General features: G+C 38.2%; 2 protein-coding genes across 2 annotated transcripts in view; one reads left to right on the top strand and one right to left on the bottom strand.

Annotated features, from left to right (window-relative positions):
- Positions 1–10,680, bottom strand: part of LOC122082081 (peroxisomal acyl-coenzyme A oxidase 1-like) — a 33,205-nt gene extending 22,525 nt beyond the window's left edge. The window contains exons 1-3 of the mRNA XM_042649573.1: positions 10,344–10,680; positions 9,773–9,881; positions 9,569–9,630 (exon numbers count right to left, since the gene is read on the bottom strand). Of these exons, the coding sequence (XP_042505507.1) occupies positions 9,569–9,630; positions 9,773–9,881; positions 10,344–10,481 (309 nt within the window). The 5' untranslated portion in view covers positions 10,482–10,680. The remainder of the gene's footprint in view (positions 1–9,568; positions 9,631–9,772; positions 9,882–10,343) is intronic.
- A 7,863-nt stretch (positions 10,681–18,543) lies between these two features.
- Positions 18,544–20,964, top strand: LOC122080951. The gene is made up of 4 exons (XM_042647853.1): positions 18,544–19,046; positions 19,884–20,042; positions 20,198–20,306; positions 20,488–20,964. Exons 1-4 carry the CDS (start codon positions 18,672–18,674, stop codon positions 20,691–20,693), a joined length of 849 nt encoding a protein of 282 aa, XP_042503787.1. The 5' UTR covers positions 18,544–18,671; the 3' UTR covers positions 20,694–20,964.
- The last annotated feature ends 95 nt before the right edge of the window (positions 20,965–21,059 follow it).

Here is a 21,059-nt window from a genome sequence, read left to right as displayed (position 1 = left end):
TGGGGGGGGTGTTTTAGTTTTTTTATCTGGTTACGATTGGTCTGGTCTCAGTTTTTATCAGGTTCAATCCAGTTTGGTTTCGGTTTCTACAGGTTCCATAAAAACCCATCCCCAACCAAACTGATAAGGGTTCAGTTTGGTCCAGGCTGAACCAGTCGGTTTTCACTTGGACTGACCGGTTCAGTCTGAACTTTGACACCCTTTGTATGTGTCAGAGATATTAGTTATTTTCTGTAAGGGTAGTTTAGTAATTTGTCACTATATGTTTTATTTTCATTTCCCTCCTTAGGGAGGTATGTGTAATATCATGTAAATATATTAGTGAAGCAATATGTTGGTGTTAGTGAGACTTTACTCACAACACACATTCTACCATCTTCTTCCTCTCCAACCGAATCTTCTTCTTCTCTCTCTCTTTCTTCTTCCCTCTTAGTTTATCACAAAACTTACATTCTAACTCGGTATCAAAGCAAGAAATCTTGGTTAGAGAGTCGATTTTCAGGTTCCCCTATTCTACTTTCCTCTCTTTAGAACCCTAGGTTACAAGTAGGTTCCAAGGTAGAGACCAATATGTGAAAGGACTTGAAGTATTTGTGGGATGAGGTTGAAAGAAGGTCCAAGCAAGCTTTTGAGAGGGTCTTTTGAAGGGCTGAAGCTGTTGGAGAGCTGTTAGAACCTGTACACAGATTACCGCCCTCCTTACATTACAAATCTTCTTTCTCTCTCATCCGGCCACCATTGGGGGTGGTGTATGGCTCATTTGTATCGCCCAAGCCCCCTCCATTAGGCCCCCAGGCCTTCGGTTTTAAAGGGACAGATGTGTGAGCTCACAACCTCTGATTCTCCCATTTTTCAGGTACCGCCCTACCCTGTTTTTGCTCTCTACTGGCTGCAAATTGTGTTTTTTGGTGGTGTTGGACTGTGAGCTGTATTTGATGGATTATGTGGAGTTATAACCTATTTTTCTTCTCCTAAAGTATGCCTTGATCAGTTTTTTCCTTTGGCATAATGTTTCTTCCCTTTGTGGGATTTATCTCTGAGTATCTATAAAGAGATTTTTTGGGTAGAGTGTGCTCCCCATTGTGTTTGTGACTCCTTATCCACACGATGTCTGAAGATAGTGGACTTGGAGCCCTCTTTGGTGATGTTTCAGCTAGTGCATCGAGTAGTGTCCCTCCTACGCCTATGTTTTTTGATAACCCCCATACTCAGATTTCTATTGTGAAGCTAGACACCACCATCTATTTGGATTGGGCCCATTCTGTGAAGCTTTCCTTGTGCAGTAGGGGAAAGCTAGGGTATATTACAGGTTCCATTAAGGCTCCTCAACTAGATGACCCAACACATCTCAAGTGGGAGACTGAAAACTCCACTATTATGACATGGCTAATTTTCTCCATGAAACCTGAAATTGGAAGAAGGTTTATGAGGAAAGAAATTGCCAAAGATATCTGGTACAGTGTTACTAAAACCTTTGACCGTGTGGGCGACTCGGCCAAGGTTTATCAATTACTTCAGAAGGTTATTGGCATGAAGCAAGGAGATAAAACCATTTCTGAGTACTATAACACTGTCATTAGTCTCTGGGAAGAGTATGATCACTATAGAGACCTCCAACTATCCAATCCCAAGGATGAAGCTAAAGTTTACCAAAAACTTGAGAAGGAGCGGGTTCTTCTGTTGCTTGGTGGGTTGAATCCCGAGTATGAGCCATTCCGGATACAAATATTGGGCTGGTCTCCACTTCCATCCCTTGATGAAGTGTGTAGCTATTTGCAGAGTGAGGAGACCAGGCAGTTGGCCATGGCACATGCTTCTCCTCTTGAGCGGTCTGCTCTTACTACTAGCTCTCAGAAAGATTGCTGTGGTGGTGACAGAGGCCAAGGCCCACCTCGTGGAGAGGATAGACATTGTGATCATTGTGGGAAGTCTGGGCACACCAAAGATAGATGTTGGGCTCTTTATAGTCAACCTCCTCATGGTGGTTCTAGTGGTGCTCGTGGTGGCCGTAGTGGGGGAGCTAGAGCCCACAGTGTTGAGACTTAGCATGTTACTACAGGGTCTGCTCCTAGCCCACAGCCAGAGCATAGTTCTCTTACTAGGGAGGATATTGCAGCATTCCGTAGGGTCATGTCTCAACTGGGAGGCGCATCTTCTTCCCTTACAGTGCCAGAGTCCTCAGCTTCCGCTTTGCAGGTTTCCTCATCTGCCCCTTCCACAGCTCCATCTTGGGTTATTGATTTGGGTGCTACGGATCGTATGACTGGTACGTCCCATTCTTACGATATATACTCTATTTGTTCCCCTAGAGATAAGGTCAGGGTTGCCGATGGCTCTCTTTCCTCCATTTCCTTTAAAGGTAGCATCCCTATTACTTCCTCTATTTCACTTGATTCTGTTCTTCATGTTCCTGCCCTTACACGTAATCTCTTACCTGTGAGTCACCTGACAAAATCCTTAAGTTGTTGTATCACATTTTTTCCTTCTCATTTTCTCTTTCAGGATTTGGTGACTAAGAGGATTATTAGCAGTGGAAGTGAAGAGAAAGGACTTTACCTACTTGAACCCCCCAATCACCTCTTTTGGCTACAGCTCAGTCTTATGTGTGTGGACGTACTGATAACAGTTCTATGGATTCTATGATGTTGTGGCACCAACGTTTAAGACATCCATCTTTTGTTGTTATAAGGAAACAATTACCTCATTTATTTACTCCGTTTCCGCATTCTCATGCCTTTCATTGTAAACCATGTATTTTTGCTAAACATTGTCGTTCTTCTTATCCTTATCATGGTAATAGATCTATTGTTCCCTTTCACATTGTACACTCTCATGTTTGGGGGCCCTCTACTACTACCTCTTTACTTGGTTTTCGTTACTTTGTCTCCTTTGTTGATGATTTATCTCGTGTTACTTGGACTGTTCTAATGAAGCACAAGAGTGATGTGTATGATGCCTTTTAAATTTATCATATGATATGTATACAGTTTGACACCAAAATTAAAATTGTTCGGTCTGACAAAGGGGGGGAGTAGATGTATGGTGGTCTTCAAGACATTTTTACTGACCATGACATTATCCATCAGCTAGCTTGCGTTGACACACCCCAACAGAATGGGGTAGCTAAGAGAAAAAACCGCCATTTGTTGGAAGTCAGTAAGAGTCTTCTCTTTGGCATGCATGTCCCAAAAACTTTTTGGTCTGATGCTATCCTTACTGCTGCTTATTTGATCAACCGTATGCCAATACAGCTCCTTAGCTCCAAAACTCCATTGGACATCTTGTCTCCCCAATCTTCTTCTTTCTCCCTTCCCCCCAAAGTGTTTGGGTGCATCTGTTATGTCCATGTTAATAAGTCTTCCCGGACTAAACTGGACCCCAAGGCCCTTACATGCATCTTTCTTGGCTACTCCTCCACTACCAAGGAATACAAGTGCTATCATCCTTCTTCCAGACAAAGGCTTCTCTCTAAAGATGTCACCTTCCTTGAGTCTGCCCTTTTTTTGCCTCTTCTCAGCATCCTTTTCAAGGGGGAGCATAATGGAGGTGAAAAGGCTACTGATGAGATTCCTTTTCTTTCCCCATTGCCTATCTCCCCTTTTATGCTTGACATTGGGAAACACAAAGAGGTGGATATTTTTTATGTTGGTGATCATTCAAAAGGTGGTTGTAGTTCAGGTTCAGGTTCAGGTTCAGGAAATGCAAAAGAGACCATTGTGTATACAATAAGGAATAAGAAGACCTACCAAGAGTCCTCTTTGAATCCAACTCCTGAGATCTACCCTCTTCAGTCAGGTAATATCCTTCCTTCCCCATCAGAGTTAGATCTTCCTATTGCTATTAGGAAGGGAAAGAGGGCTTGTACTAACCCTATGCCCAGTTTGTTTCCTATGACTCTCTCTCCCCTACAGGTGTTGCATTTATCATTGCTCTCTCATCTGCTTCTATTCCCAAGAATGTGTCTGAAGCTATGTCTGACCCTAAGTGGAAGCAAGCCATGACTGAGGAAATGAAAGCCCTTGAAAAAAAATTGTACCTAGAAATTGGTTAACCTTCTAAGGGGAAGAACTCCAGTTGGATGCAGGTGGGTCTACACAATCAAGTACCAGTCAGATGGTACTATTGAGAGGTACAAAGCAAGGCTGGTGGCGAAAGGATACAGTTAAGTGTATAGGATTGACTATCAGGAGACATTTGCTCTTATGGCTAAGCATAACACTATAAGGGTCCTTTTGTCTCTAGCAGCAAATAGGGATTGGCCACTGTATCAATTGGATGTGAATAATGCTTTTTTACATGGTGACTTGGAAGAGGAGGTGTATATGCAAACTCCTCCTGGATTTAAGTTTCTTTCTGCTGCAGGAAAAGTGTCTTCTGAAGAAGGCCCTATATGGCCTTAAACAGTCTCCAAAGGCCTGGTTTGAAAGGTTCCGATAGGCTATCTTGAAGAATGGTTATTCTCAAAGTCAGGCTGACCACACCTTGTTTACCAAGCATGGTAACGGCACCATTACAGCCTTGATTGTCTATGTGGATGACATTGTGGTAACCGGTGATGATAGGACTGAGACAGCCAATTTGAAGAACTACTTAGCCCAACAGTTTGAGATTAAGGACCTTGGACCCTTAAAATATTTCCTGGGGATTGAAGTGTCTAGATAAAAAAGGGTATAAATATATGCCAAATGAAGTTTTTTCTAGACCTATTGAAATAAACAAGGATGTTAGGCTGCAAGCCTGCAAGTTCTCCTATTGAGCAGAATCTTAAGCTGGGAGAAGATGCTGGCCCTCCTCTTGTTGATGTAGGGAAATATCAAAGGCTAGTTGGGAAGCTCATTTATTTGTCCTTAACTCGTCCAGATATTACTTATGCAGTGGGGGTGGTGAGTCAGTTTATGCATGCTCCCACGAGTGGGCCGCATCCTCCGATACTTTAAGTCCTCTCCAGGAAAAGGACTACTTTTTACCAAATATAACCATATGAGGATAGAAGGCTTCACTAATGTAGATTGGGCTGGCTCAGTCTCTGATTGGAGATCTACTTCAAGTTACTACACATTTGTAGGTAACCTAGTTATATGGCGGAGCAAGAAACAAGCTGTGGTGGCTCGGTCTAGTGCAGAGGCAGAATTTAGAGCCATGGCTCATGGCGTATGTGAACTTCTCTGGTTGAGAATGTTGGTTCAAGAGTTGGGATTTGATACTGAGGCACCTATGAGGCTCTATTGTTACAACAAGGCTGCCATAAGTATCGCCCATTACCCTGTGCAACATGACAGGACAAAGCACATAGAGGTGGATAGACACTTCATTAAAGAGAAGATTGATATTGGTTGCATATGCACACCTTTTGTGAGGACTGGAGATCAGCTGGCTGATATCTTCACAAAGGGTCTTCTTCATCATCAGTTAGTTCTCTATTATCCAAGCTGGGAATGCATGATATTTATTCTCCAGCTTGAGGGGGAGTGTTAGAGATATTAGTTATTTTCTGTAAGGGTAGTTTAATAATTTGTCATTATATGTTTTATTTTCATTTCCCTCCTTAGGGAGGTATATGTAATATCATGTAAATATATTAGTAGAGCAATATATTGGTGTTAGTGAGACTTTACTCACAACACACACATTCTACCATTCCTATTCTTCTTCTTAATCTTCTTCCTCTCCAACCGAATCTTCTACTTCTCTCTCTCTCTTTCTTCTTCTCTCTTAGTTTATCACAAACCTTACATTCCAACTGTATGATAGGCTGGAAAAGAACAACACTTAACACACCTACAGAAATCCAGAATCGCAGTGAGTCAGTGACTAAAACCCAATAGAACTTATGGACAGAATATTACTATAACAGTTTCTACAAATCTGAACTTCTACTTCTTTCCTTTTACTTCCATTTCTCCTTTTTTTGTTGTCTTTTTTGTTTCTGCTCGGATCCATGTAGCCGAATCCTTATAATTGGGATAAGGCTGAGTTTGTTGTAGTTGTAGTTTCTCCTAATCTGGCCGTCAGATGAAAATGATAATCCAGTTGAAGGAAGGTCTTGACGGGTTGATTATACACCTAAAATATGGGTGTATAGAGAGACAGGTAGGAACAGAAAATAGAAAATGATGTGAAACTCATGCAGCTTTAACCCAATGGTCTGATGGGTTCAGACTCTGATCGAAGGGGAGAGACCAGAAAAGGAATAACATAAATAAATCATAACTCAGTCTAAGGGTCAGATCTTCAGAAATCAAGGACTGAATTTAATATATGATGCTGTTAAAACAACCCTATCGCAGCCACTAACAGCGTAGGGAAATATCAGAACTGATTGGAAATTGAAAACAGTAACAATTAACTAATTAAACTATAGATCGATCAGTATTGCTGTTACCTGAGCCTGAACCTCGACAGTGAAGGGATATGCAGGAGATCGCAGGACAGGTATGACAGATGGAATGAGAAATAGAGAAGATGAAGGAAATGAAAGGGGGATATGACCTTGGCTTCACCACCAAAGGCCTGCAGTTATGCTTCACCACAACAAGGCTGCTGCTACGACTCCAAATCTGGTCTTGTTTCCACTTTTCCAGTTATTCTAGATACAATTTTCAAATATTGGATCTTCCGTTATTTAAATCGTGTATCTCTGCCACTTGTAGTGATTTATTATTCAGTAAATGACTGAAAAAAGGTCCACCGTCATTAATCTAATCATAATCTTTGTTACTTTGTACATAAAGAAAACATTAAAAATCTTATGCACTCTTTATCTTTCTACCCGCACAGGGATTCTTCCTGGAATTCATAGGAGCACACACTCACAAGAGCACCTTTCCTCAACCAAAACCGATGGGGATGTCTCCCCTTTCTTGTATTATAAAATAAAGTAAATCAAAGTACAAAAACAGAACTCTTCATGCGTGGGAGAGTGTTACACAGCAAGAGAAACTTCCTAGGATGCTATTACTATAATAGATATCTAGTTTCTAAAACTGAAAATAGAAATTACCTATCTAAATAATGTCATTACAAAGAAATAGAAAGTAACAAAAATAGTAACTAGATAAGGATCACAGCAATTCTTAATCTTCCACTCTAGCTGTCCATATGGGGCCCACACCACTGTTCACGTGAATAGTACTGCAAGAACAGTATCACTGTTCACACTAGAACAGTGTCATATGAACAGTAATTTCCTTGAACTGCATTACCTTGCCAGGAACCATGGTTTCAGGTATTGGTATCAATGTGACCAATACCAATACCTGATCAATATGGTACAGACATCCTTTTTTTTTTTTTTTTGTTAAAATAATTGATCTGCGTATCGGCATCATCGGCAACCGATACCAGTACCAATACTATGAACTAAATCCTTGCTAGGAAAAACTCCATCCATGTCAACTAAACCATTGAAATCAATGCACTAAGTGTACATATAAGGAAGAAAACTGATCAAATAAAGGTTTGATTCAACACCAGCCTTGAGTATAATATATTTATCCATGAATCTGTGTGGCAAGATTCAAAGATCCAAAGCTAGTGACAGCTTGAAGCATGTTTGCCAATGTGCACTTATCACAATTGGAAAGTTCACACATAAAGGTTTGGAAAATATTCAGCACTTCATGGTTATGAGTGTGTTATGAACATAGCCCGAGAATATTGTCTTCCAAGAAACCAAATCTCCTATTGCACTATTGCCAAACATGGTTCGAGAACTCATTGAAATCTTTGTATTTTCTCAGTTTCGGAATATCTCGACACGATACCTAAGGCGATAGACAAATAATACATAATCTCATACGAGATTTTGATATCTCGACCCAATTCTCGTTTCGTGGTATCTCCATTGAAATTACTTAACCCATGCAATATATATACTCCATTTCACGAGACTGAGTCTCAGTGAACTAGCAAGTCTTGGCCTGTTTTGACGCAAAGTCCCCCAAATTTGGTTTTTGGTGCAATTTTTTATCAAATCACACCCAAGGGAGCTTGGAGCAAGTGGATTCACATTATTTAAGTTGTGAATAATTTTATGTATTTTTTATTGTTTAAGTTGCTTTAATTGAATTATATCATTTATATATGTTCTAGTAGTACTTAAAATTGTGTGGTATAGCCTAGAGTAGAGATCGTATACAGGTAAAGTAAACTACCAACATATAGTCTGAAGTCAAAATATCATTTTGGGTTTCATTTTTTCAAATTTAATGTTCCCACTGTATTTAGCAGGCCTAAAATCAGTTGGATGACAAGTTTCAGGACCTTACTTGGTCATATTGCCACTAAAACCCAACCTCAAGACTTGCTGCCAAAAAATACATGGTTTCAGCAAGATCTCGCCAAATCTTGGTTTCAAGCCTAGCCGAAACCATGCCTGAAACCAGGCCCTCGAACCATGTTGTCAAATACTTGCCTTGACAAATCCATATACCCCACAGCTTGCATAAAAGTCTATTAACTGTTACGGATAAACAGGTAAGAAGCAAAATCCATCTTAATGATAAAGCAATGGACCTGCATTCCAAAACCTAGCAGCTCAACTCTGCAGAAGGCCCAATAGCCATTGAGAAAGCAAATACATCCAGCTGGATTCCAGCCCATATCATATCACTAGAGAGATTTAACCCTTTTCTCCACTTAGGACTTGGCATTGAACTCCAAGACGCCAAGTGAGGCCATAAATACAGGAAAATGCAAGCGAAGAAACTTGAAGAGATCCACAGCTAGCATACATGGTCACAAGTGCATTCTCCACAAATGAGTCCATGATGCCCTCAGTTTTTAAAATCTGGCAATGGACTTGACGCCCATAGATGATATTTTTGGCTGTAGCGCATACATGCAAAACAGTGGAAAAAACAAAAGAATCCGGTTTTAACGTGTAACTAGCATTTTGAAACATGTTCTGGAAAATCATCAAAGTTTCGGCTATAGGCCCATGACGGGTATATCCTGAAATGAGTGGTCCTTTAGATCAGCGTCCACTCGAGAATTTCATCGAACAGAGACTGCTTCATTCATGAGCCCTGCGCACTTGTACAGCTGGAGGCACATATTGAACAGGAGGAAGGTTGGTCTGGTCCGTGCAAGGTTTTATTTCAGTCTCTTAACATCATGGGAGGTAACGCTGTTTCTGCTGTTTTGATGAAGAAGGCAAATGAGGAGGATTTGGTAGGTGGGTGGAAGGAGGGAAGAGGGTAAAGGAGAGAGCAGGGCTGCACAAATTAGTGTTGATAGCATGAGTGTAGCTGCTAAGCTTGACTTCCTTGACCGTAGTGGCAATGCGAGAGCACATTTTTATTCAGGAACGTTGTTTACTTCTTGAATGTTGTGAGTCATAATTTAAAGCATGATCTTCACCCATCTGACTATATGAAGAGATACACGCAGGAAGTTTAGAGTACATTGACAGACTCTAATGCTCATCCTAAATTTATAATTTATCTTGGAAACCACATTGGTTCCTATAACTTGGGATGTCGATGAGTATAAACATTTTATTTCATGCCTAACAGAAAGAGAAATGACCTTCAAACTGCAAAAACCATTTTATTCACAAGTCACTGACCCAGTGTAGATCCGTATAAGCAGTTTCGTCTATATAATACCTCAGCCTGGATGCCTCTTCTTCTGTAAAGATAAAGCTCGGACGTTTAGAAAGAATTAACCATCAAAAGTAATTATTGAGAAAGCAATCAACAGGATTTTGTTAAAGAACTGAGAGCTTATAAAATATTGGTTTAAATGTCTGCAAACTCAAGAGGAGACCAACCAGTGAGACGGAGCTCAATGATCCGTTTCCACGCATAAGCCGCTTTCCTCAGAGTGTTTTTAAATAACTCTTTTCGACTTAGCCTAGTCCTGTCATCCTTGCCAAAAGCCTGCAGGTGAAGGTAGAAACAATGGAGATCGGTTGGTCCTCTCATTAATAAATATAAAACCAATCGAGAGACCAAAAAAAACAACATACCTACCCATTCACATGAGCACAGATAAGAAAGAGGCACAAAAATCTTGAAAATAAAGAAGCAAGCAGCAGAGGATCCGTATGTACGGAACTCGGTCAAAACTTTTCAATCATTAATTATACGTTCCAGATTAACAGATTGATTGTAGCTCAGAAACTCAGAAAAAGAAAACTTCTAATAATCTTCAATTGTCCCCAAAAAAAAAAAAAATCTTCGAACGCTCAACACACTGATTGCTTGTATCCCGTTGAAGAAAAAGTAAAATTTTTGGGGAAAAAAAACCAAATGTGTGACTATTCAAATTCCGGAAAGAAACAGAAACAATCAGTATACACGGTCACGAAATCGAACAGAAAAGAAGGGAGAAAAACTTACGGGATCGCTAGCAACAAGACGAGCCATTCTGTCAGAGACTTCGAGTGCGTGCTTAGAACCAGCCCAGACTATCTTCATAGCTTCAACATCGAATTGAGCCTTATTTCTTTCAGGAGCCAGATGATCGACTTCCTCCATCTTCGATCGAATTGAGGAGGAACTAAAGAAATTAACAGGAAAATAAAAATAAAATCGAATTCACGAAAACGCAGTAGCAGGAAATCCTAAGCTCAGAAATAGATCCTCTCTCGGTCTCTGAGGCTCTGTGTCTTAATTCTCGCACACAGTTTAAGGAGATAGAGATCATTTCCGACAACTTGGCTGCCCTTACTTTTTGTAAGGAGTCGAGTCACTCGATACGTGAAAACGTCGGCCAAGCCGCCGAAGACAATCAATGAGATGACGTCATACATGCCATATAAGCACTGTTGTATATCGGGCGCAATAAACGTGCAATAACTAATCACTAAGCCCAGCCCACGCGCGCAAGAACAACCTGAATGGGATTGGGATCTTTTCCAACGCCAATGATTCTTTAACAATCCATTCAAAGGTTGAAAAAGCTTTGACACACATCCTCAAGTGTTGACAGATGTTAGGATGTGTGATCAAGCCCCGATAACCTTTAGATGATCATTAAAAGGGTGTTGAGAGGTGCAGTCATTGAAGAAGAGCTTGATCCACCTGAATGAGAACAGCTAAGAAAATGATGGGATTGAATTCCTCTGTGGCGTTGCGAGGGTGTTTGACATGCATTTAATGATCAGAAATGCTCAATCCAAGGCACTTTTGGATATTTGATATACATCGAAAGCTCTATTGTGCCACAAAGGATCAAGTCAAAATAAAAGCTACTTAAAAAAAAAACCAAAGGACTATTTAATCCTGAGTGGTGAGTATCTTCAACACAAGGGTAACATGGTCTTTTCACACTCATACGTCTAGGCGTGTACTTATGCCAATGGGATTTTTCTTTTTTTTCTTCTAATGAAACTTTCTTCCTTTATCTAAATAATATCTTGCGAGGACACGAGGATGGTATAGGTGCCACCCCAAGTTCCCAACCCCTGCATCTCCACTCACACCCGAAATTAATGGGAAAATGTTTTAGGTACTGATATTAGATCGGTCTTATTCGTCCATTTGTACCAATAGAATTGATTTGGTGCACTAAAACTGGAGGGACACCACAAGGTTCATGTACAAAGGGACCCCACATGTTGGGGGAGGTTACAAGAATTTTGTTTTCAGAGGCGGGGGTAGGGTAAGAGAAGGTGAGTGATAATGACAATGAGGAGATTATTTTTTCTAAAAATTAAATACAAAAGGAAAGTTATAATTATAATATTTTCCACAACACCAAAAGTGGAAGTGCACTAACCTATTGTTCATTGTACAATATCCACAATTTGGCTTGGGAGAGAAAGTGTAAACTTAAACGCCATTGTTAATTATGTTAGAAAGCCGTGGTTTAAAAAATATATATATATTAAAGAGAGAGAGAGAGAGAGGGGGAAAACCGTGGTGGGATCTTTTTCATTAAAACTAGATAAATGATTATTATTATCTGTTGATGCGGTATCCTACATCTATTTCCTTTTTCTCCCATCAACAGTCAACTTACTAAAAATTATATATTTCAGAATTTTTTTTTTTTTTTTAACTGGAGAGGAGAGGTATCCGACTTTAGGCCGACTAAATCCCCCTTGGGCTAGTACATGACCCCCGTATCACATACAAACTGGGAGCTCCTGGACCCTAGTGAACCTCAAGCAAGTGGCCCCAATAAATTATATAGCGGCGAAGTTTTGATCATGAAACCTCATTTCCTAAGGCAGAGTCTCATGTCCTCTCCAAGCAAGTGGCCCCAAGGAATTATCTTTCAATTGTTTTCTTTTCTTCTCTTTCTCCTGTCAATTCAATTCATAACATTTAGAACTCACCTGTACAAGTTTCTAACCACTTTTTATCTGTCAAATAGATTAGGCTTCAGGACCCCATTTATGAAAGATATTTAAGGTATTCCTTAAACTTAAAAAATAAATAAATAAATAACCTTCTAGAATATGAAAGTATCAATGTCGGGGAATCTCTTTAGAAAAAAATGGAAGACTGAGTTTTTCCACACCTAAGTCATCTAGCGGCCAAGTCCTCCTTTACGGAGGAGCTCTAGAATTATGTAAAGTTATTTTTTTTGCCTCAGTCCTTATGAATAAATTGTTTTTCTGCACAAAAAAAAAAAAAAAAAAAAAAAAATCCCATACACACCTAGAGAGAACATTCAAATGGTATTTGTAGGGTATCATAGAATAACAATGATATTATTGACTTCCTACCACAAAGGGCAGAACACTTATGACCCTTGATTCTAGATGAAAGGTTATGAGGTTCTATGCAGAGCTTTCATGGCTGTTTTCTTAACCACATTTGCCTAGCTGCAATAAATTTACTAATTGGTTCCCCTCTAAAAAAGATGCTAGGTGGATGTTGGAAAATTTTCTCCATTTATTTCATTACAAAAGAAGCGACTAAAGCAGTACCAAGATTGAGTTCCTTATCTAAATATGTAGAGTGCATTAGTCTCCATAAGATGGAGAGATAGATAGACATGGGGAGACGATCACCGATGCTACATAGCCTACCAGATGGGCCGTATGAAAGTGCAAACACCCCGGTGAGCCCATGCATTGACCCAAGATGTGATGATTGTGGTCCAACTTTATTTTTTTTCCCAATGCAAGACCCACATTCCAAGGGCCAAAATAAGGGACCCACAAGGGACCAACAAGGGCCAACACACTAATGACTAGAAATGTCAATTTCAAGCCCTACCGAGCCCATCCTTATCAAAACCCGATAGAGATCGGCCTAATTAATAAATGTCCAGGACTCAAGCTTGACTCATTTATAATCGGTTGTTCTCGATGCACAGTGTAAGTCCAATGAACGCTTGACTGATTACAAAATTGACTAAGTCCTGCCGTTTATATATATATTTTGATTTTTTTGGGGGGGGGAGGGGTTAGAATAAGGTATGTATTGATATTTTTACCGATAGTAATCAAGTGTAAAGTATATTTTTAAATTATTAATGTTTTAATAAATATATTAAAAATTTTGAAATCTAAGACAATTAAAGCTCGTTTAAGGCCCGAGTGCGACCCGATTAGCCTGATTAGTAGAAGGCTAGTTAAAGTATGTAACACAATCAATCCCAATCAAGACCGACTCATTTCTTAAATAAACAAGTCACGGTGCAAGGGTACAGGCCTGATCAAGACCGACATGGCCAGACCATTGACACCCTTACATATTACTAACTATCAACCTACTATTGTTATATTTTAAGAAGATGGGGGTAGAAGGATCGAACCAAATACCTACCCTGGACTTACACTAGAGCCCAACTACCTAAAAAACATACCACGAACTACCATATCCATCAAGAAGTCGTTATTTATAAATTTCATGAAGATTCATATCTATACTTGAATTAAGAGTTAATCCAATTATGTTTGGGATAAACAAAGAATAAAGTATTATGAGCTTGGTTCAACTTTGAAACAATTTGGAAAATCTTTAAGTTGACCACAAATTGGTCATGAATTAGCAATTTCTAACAATTTAACCAAAATGGCAGAATTCATTGGTTCTTAGACTTTCGGAACATGTTACTTAACGATGTTTTAGGATAAAACTTTAAAAAGTATTTTAAAGGTATTTTCCTATTGACTTTCACACCTTTATATATCAAATAAATTGTAATCATATTTTTTTGGGTGATTTACATCAATCTCCCCCAGCGTTTGCCTATATTATATCCTCCTCCAAAAAAATTCTTTGTTACATTTAAATCCAAAAAAGAAACCTCGTTAGATTAGTGTTAGTTTTAGAACACAAAAGGACATAATTGCGCTTCTTCTCTTCTTCTTCCCACTTCTAAAAGTAACAAAATTCCATTTGTTATAAATGGAAATGGAGATCGGAAGAGGAAGAAACAATAGATGGAGTATCCTTCGCCACTTTAGTAAATGACTCATTTCCGTCTGATTGAGACTCTGAGAATGATCGAGATGAATAAGTTAAATTTGGGGGGGGGGGTTTTCTTTTCTTTTTTTGGTGAAATATGTGGTCGCTCATAGCTGCTCAATTGCAATGAAGAACAAACGAGATAAAAAAACTACAAGGACTCATCTGAGCAGGAGAATTGATACGTACACAGTAGAAAGAGGGAGGGAAAATAGGAAAAAGAGAAAAAAAATAGGGAGTTGGGCGTATTAGGAGGTCGCCTAACCTCGTCCTCAAGAGAGAATATTCCTCTAAAGAGAAAATAGGAGTTTTGATTTAGTGGTCTCCCTTCTATTACATAGTAATTCCTCTTATATAGGATAGAATAACAGGTTACAACCGTAATAACTAACATTTCCACCTATAATAATAATAGGCAAAATGGTCACGGTACGTGCAGAAAAATAGGAATGCGGAACGTTCGGAGTTCGGTGAATGTTTACGTAAGTGATATGATTGACACGTGTTAAATATGTTAATCCTGCTAACAGAGTTGTAAACAGTTACAACTCTGTTTAATATTATTAATATTTAAATAAATAAATAATCAAAATCCCAATATAAGCGGACTCCTCTTTTCATTCCGCTTAGAAATCTCGGTCCTCTCTTTCTCTCTCTCCTTGCTTCTTCTTCAAGGTTGTTCCTTCTGTCTTCTTCCTTTTTCATCGTTTTCCAGTCTAGTTGAAGTTTTGTTTACCAATTTCAGTGAAGATTTGCATCCATGATAAATTCTCATAGGTTAATAATATCTACCCAATAAGTAATAATAAAATCCTAGATATTCAATAGCTTTGTTCACTTTATAAATTCAAATTTGCCTTTTGCCATACATGCAAGCTTTACTGTCCAAATCCCTTCTCTGATGATTAATATGTAGACATGGTATTTGGATAAGTGTGACCAAGTCTCTCATATGCTCAGTGCCTGAAAATAGTTATGTTGATTTTTTTCTTATCTCATCCTATTTTGAGAGAGAGAGCGAGAGAGATGATGATGATGGCGGCTGCAGAAAGAAAGAACAACGTTGAAGAAAAAGCAAGGAGAGAGAGAGAGAGAGTTAAGATTTCCCAATAAAATCGAAGGAGGAGTTCGTTTATATTGGATTTTTATTTATTTATATAAGAAAATATTAAACAAGTTAAATAACCACATCCGTCATCTCTCTACCCTGAAAACTAGGAATCAGTTACAATATAAAAAACTAATAGATAATTTAAATTAATCTAAACTTAAATGGACGGTTAATATTAATAGAAAGTGAAAGTAAGATTCCAATACGTACGTCCTACTACCACTCGTCCATAATAATAATAATAATAATAATAATAATAATAATAATTGAAAAGTTTTAGGTACGTGCTTCAAAAAACTTGGCAATGAAAGCCTACCACCGACACTCAAGGACTTAACCAAGTTAAGCACCGGATCCAAGAGAAGAGGAGGTCGGACGGCCAGATCTGCCATGAAAAAGAAAGCTACCAAAATCATTAATGGTAGAGATCAAAATCAAAGCATGGGGATGAATATGAACCCATCAAGTGTAGCTAGTGGTGGGCTAGAGACTGAAGAGAAGGCAGAGGATACTACAGGGAATAACATTTTGATGCTTTGATGAGGTAATGAATGGAGTTGAACAGGAGAGAGAAAGTCATGATGAGGCATTGGCATTAATGGTGGGGAATAAAGGGACCACCATCACCATCAGCGAGGAGATGGAGAGTGGAACTGCAAGCTCTAATGTTACTCTGTCTTGCTGTTTCGACAATCAGAACTGTGGCTGATTGGGACTGGAATGCTAATGGAGTAATGGTGTTGCAATTGTAGAAGAGGATATTCATAGCAGTAGCAGTGGAACTTCCTCTTCTGATCTCCATTTTCATTTAGAACAAACGGAATTTGGTTACATTTAAAAGTGGGAAGAAAAAGAAGAAGAAAGGTAATAACACCTTTTTTTATTCTAAAACTAAGACTAGTATAATAGTCTAATGGTGTTATTTTTTTAGGTTTAAATGTAATAAACAATTTTTTAAGAGGAAAGATGTAATATAAATAAACGCCAAGGGAGGTTGATATAAATCATTCTATTTTTTTATTTATTTAATTTTTTTGCCCTTAGGTTGTGTTTGATAGCCAAAAGAGGTTTAAAATTTTCTCTTTGAGCTTTCAATGTCGTGATCCAAGAAGTTTTTTAATTAGGATTTCATTAGAAAAAAAGAAAGGCAAATTTTTTTAATTTTCTTATGTTTTCATGTGTTTCTGACAAAATTCTTTTATTAGTAGCAAAAGAAAACTTCACAATTCACAAGGTGAATTTTGAAATTCAAAAAAGAATCTTCTCTTGGTCAATGACATGCCAAGCACAATGAGAATCTTTTAAACTAAGAAAATAGTACAATTTTTGAATTTTGTATTTTATTTTTTCCTTCCCTTGACTACCAAACACAGCCTGGCAAGAGAAGAAATGAAATGAAATGAAAATAAAATAAAAAAGAATCTAAGAATAATAGAAATGAAATGAAATGGTAAGAAAATTTAAAAAGTATGTATGTTTACTTATCATTAGAAGAGAAGAAAAGAAAAAAAATTGTATTTTCTCATGTTTTCTTGTGCTTTTGACAAGATTTTATTTGTTTGCAACAAAATAAAACTTTATCATTCTCGAGGTAAATTTTCAAAATTGAAAAAAGAATCTTCTTCTGGTTCAGGACATGCTAAGTACAAAGAGAATTTCTTAAATCAAGAAAAAATTACAATTTTGGCACTTTTTTTCTTCTTCTCTTAGTTACCAAACACTGTCTTAGAGTGTAACATACATTTTATTTTTTAAATGAGTAATAATGCCATTTCATATGTCTACTACAAAATGTACATGATATTGATGGTATCTTTTGATAATGACATAATGATATATCACTTTCAATATATTTTTTGATGCGACACTTTCAATTTATTTCTGTTTATATCCTTTCTTTATTCAACTTAAATTTTAAAAAGACTTCAAATAATAAACTGACAACTCAAAGGTATTAAGTTTTAAATACCCATATACAAGTCATTTAAACACTCCACGTTTTAAAAAATCTATTATGTTTAATGTATTGATTATTGAAGCAACAAGAAGAAGGGCTTTATACATTGTGGTTACAAAATCCGAAATATGGCCAATCCAATAATTCTTCCTTTATGCAGTGTCAAGACTCAAGGTAACCATGTTACTTTTCACTTTTCACCAAATAAAAAAAGATAACCATATAACTATCCACATTAGCAAAGACTTTTGGTTTTATGAACTTTTCCTATTGAATGAAAAACCTTATTCACCAAGAAAAAAAAAAAATTTGAAAACCCTTGGTTTCTAGTTTCTACCAGTCCAAAAAATAAAGAATGGAAAAATGTGGTTTTACTCAACCCATATCGCCAACTTTAGTTAGTATAGGGATTTCCACAACTATGACTATACATGAGGCACAATTGTAATGTGGTACAACAAAAGCTCATCGTAGAAAGGTGGGTAGAGAGTGTGAGTAGGAGAGGGATGGTGTGTTGTAGGTGAAGGTAGAATTGTGGGGTTACAGTGGCAGGAGATGGTGTGGCCTGAAGAAGGATCGAGGAGATGGTGGTAGGTTCCACATTTGTATAAAAAACTATAAAAAAAATAATAATAAATAAATAAATAAAATGAGAATAACAAAAAATGGAGAGAGAAGACAAAGTGTTTGGGTATTTCAGGAAGTTCATTTTTTTCCTCGTACCTTGAGTAATAAATAATTTTGGTGATTTAGAAAATATTTTCAAAATCCAAACTAGTGGATGTAGGAAATATTTTTCATGAATGGGCCTCTTTAGCCTAACAATGAATAAAATAACAAAGCCCAATTGTGTGGTCTAATGGGCCTGATCACCATGCCATTGGCCCAGCTTTTCACGAGGCTATTAGATAAAGTTAATTTACCAAAAGACCCTTTAGATACCTATTCCGTTTCCACTACTGACGCCACAGTGTTTTGAAGCATATAAAACCGTAGAAGAAAGAAAGGACAGCGATACATGGTCAGGGAAGTTAGTCACGTGACCAAATCTATGGTCACGTAAACTTACACCTTTCCACGTCAGCTCCCGGAAACCAGAAATGCGCGTCTCCAAAAGGAAGATACAGGAACCCTCTCCTTTTGTTCTTCCTCACCATTATCGATCGATCGATCCTCTCTCTCTCTCTTTCTTTCTTCAGTTCTTCTCTGCAAATTTCGAGCTGAGGAATAAATGCTGGAACCCCAAGAAAAGCAAAGCCAAGGGCAGAAAGAGCATCAGCATCAGTCGAACAATTACAATCAGTTTCATCAAAATGTGATCGTGATGAGACATGGCGATCGGCTGGACAATTCGGAACCCTTGTGGTTCACCACGGCACGGCGACCTTGGGATCCTCCCTTGGCTGAAACGGGAAGGGTTAGAGCCTTCTGCACCGGAAGAAAGCTTCGTGAACGGCTCGACTTCCCTATCCATAGAGTGTTCGTTTCCCCTTTCCTTCGTTGCATCCAAACCGCTTCAGAGGTTGTCTCTTCTCTATGCGCTGTCCGTGATAATAATATCGAGATGACTAGCGAAAATGTTCCCATCGATCCTTCCAAACTCAAGGTTTGCTGCTAGATTACTGATATTTGTTAGTATTTTGATCTGAATTAGATCTCTCATTGTGGTTCCATGATGGGCTTTTGTTGCTTTTGGATTGTGTAATCAAATAATTTAGGGATTATTATTTGGGTTTGTTAAAATGTCAAATAGAAATCGGGGAAATTTTTTGTGCTGCTAGGATTTTGAACTACTGGTTCTGTGGAAAGAAGTGATCTTTTTCCACGATGTCTTCTTTGGACCTGTCATTGATCTCTAATTTGTTGGAGAGGATCTCTGAAACAGATATAATGATGGCAGCATGTGACCCGCCCAATTATGTGTATATTGAAAATACATCTGATATTATCATTTCAATTTCTAAATTTTAATTTGATCTTGGGAGTCTTGGGTTGGTAGTGAAGTAGTAATTTAATTTGGGTGCTTGTTTATTCACAATGTTTTGATTAGACTGCTCCCCCAACTTGAGCAGCTCCCATGAAATTGTGGTCTGTGGTGACCATAACAACAATCTGAAGTTTCAAGAGACTTAAGTTTGAAAAAGAAACAGAGATTGGCTGATGGATTTGCTTTCGCAGCCAGAATTGTTCCTTGATCAAAACTGCAATTATGAAAAAATTCTCCAATTGGTTAAATGTGTTGAACAAATTGCAGTTCATTTGATGTATTCTGTGACCAACAGGACCTGGTTTGCTTAATTTCCTGGGCCACTTTGGTATCCAATAAAGACTGTTGGTTCATAGCCTAATTTTGGACTCTTAATTGAATGGTAATTATTTTCCTCATTAACTGGCTTATTTGGCATGCTATCTTTTGTTTTTGAGCTCTTTGGGTGTTGTATAGGTCTCAATTGAGAATGGATTATGTGAGGTATTAAGTAGGGAAGCTATAAGTCCTAATTTGACTCCTAAAGATGGCAACTGGGGTTTCAATATCTCCAAACTTGAAGAGATGCTCCCGGCCGGGACAGTGGATCACTCTGCAGAATGTGTGTACCAAGAGGTAAATTTGTAAACTCAACAACTCCTCAAATTTTTCGGTTTCATTTTCTTGTTTACAGCAGCCTAGCTGTGGAATTCATGCATATACTTTTTCCATGCAATGGGTTAGTGTATGTGTGTTTTACTGACATTCAGGTTGTCCATGAGGAATTATAGTTGCCAAAGTGGGAGGAGTCTTTGATGGATGCAAGGGCTCGATACAAACAGGTTATTCATGCACTGGCAGACAAATATCCTCGCGAAAACTTGTTGCTTATCACGCATGGTACAGCCCTGGAGTTTCAAATTCTCTCTTTTTCATATGCATATCAGTGCTACAGCTATTCAAAAACAATCTTTTCCCTTCCCTTTTTGTTTTCAGTTTGGAACCACAACAGGTATATTTTGTGTCAAAACCTTTGTAGTTGTAGTCACAATCATCTTAGGCTTTTAATGTGAATATGCAGGGGAAGGAGTTGGCATTGCAGTCTCTGCGTTCATGAAGGACACAACTGTGTATGAAGTAGAATATTGTGGATATGTGCGCACAGGAAGACAAATATCCTTCCAATCTAACCAAACATTTACTGCCAGCAACTTTGAGGTATTTACACAGAGCAGTGAATCTGGTATCAGCTACTGCCCAATAAGTGCATTGTCCCTGGATGTATGATTCAATTCAATCAAGTTGACGAGGTTTCACCCTCTGCCCTTGGTTACTGCCTGTGAGACCAATTCATCTTTATAATAGGAGATCCATGTTTCTGATCAATCATCACTCATTTTTTTTGTGCCATCAATTTTGAATTGTATAGACTTGTTGAAAGGAGAGGTGAGTGGGCGTCAATGAATGGATCTAGTTCTATGCTTGTAATGCTCTGTTTGTTTGTGAAATTTGACTCATAGTAGAACAATGCCACTTATTTGCATTTTCTTCTCCTCTAGAAGACCTTGTTCATCCAATTCTTATAAGGTGGCCCTTGGTCTTACCTTACTACAAATTTGCATGTTGGTGGGTCCTTTATACACCTTATTAGAT

Source organism: Macadamia integrifolia, chromosome 6, assembly GCF_013358625.1.
Source record: "Macadamia integrifolia cultivar HAES 741 chromosome 6, SCU_Mint_v3, whole genome shotgun sequence".
NCBI lineage: Eukaryota > Viridiplantae > Streptophyta > Magnoliopsida > Proteales > Proteaceae > Macadamia > Macadamia integrifolia.
Note: the sequence above shows the minus strand (reverse complement) of the source record. Positions and strands in the feature narration are given on the sequence as shown.

Coding starts and splice junctions, on each gene's coding strand:
- LOC122080951 (XM_042647853.1), top strand. CDS start 18,672: ATGCTGGAACCCCAAGAAAAGCAAAGCCAAGGGCAGAAAGAGCATCAG. Junction 19,047..19,883: donor TCGATCCTTCCAAACTCAAG/GTTTGCTGCTAG, acceptor GGTGTTGTATAG/GTCTCAATTGAGAATGGATT. Junction 20,307..20,487: donor CTTGTTGCTTATCACGCATG/GTACAGCCCTGG, acceptor GTGAATATGCAG/GGGAAGGAGTTGGCATTGCA.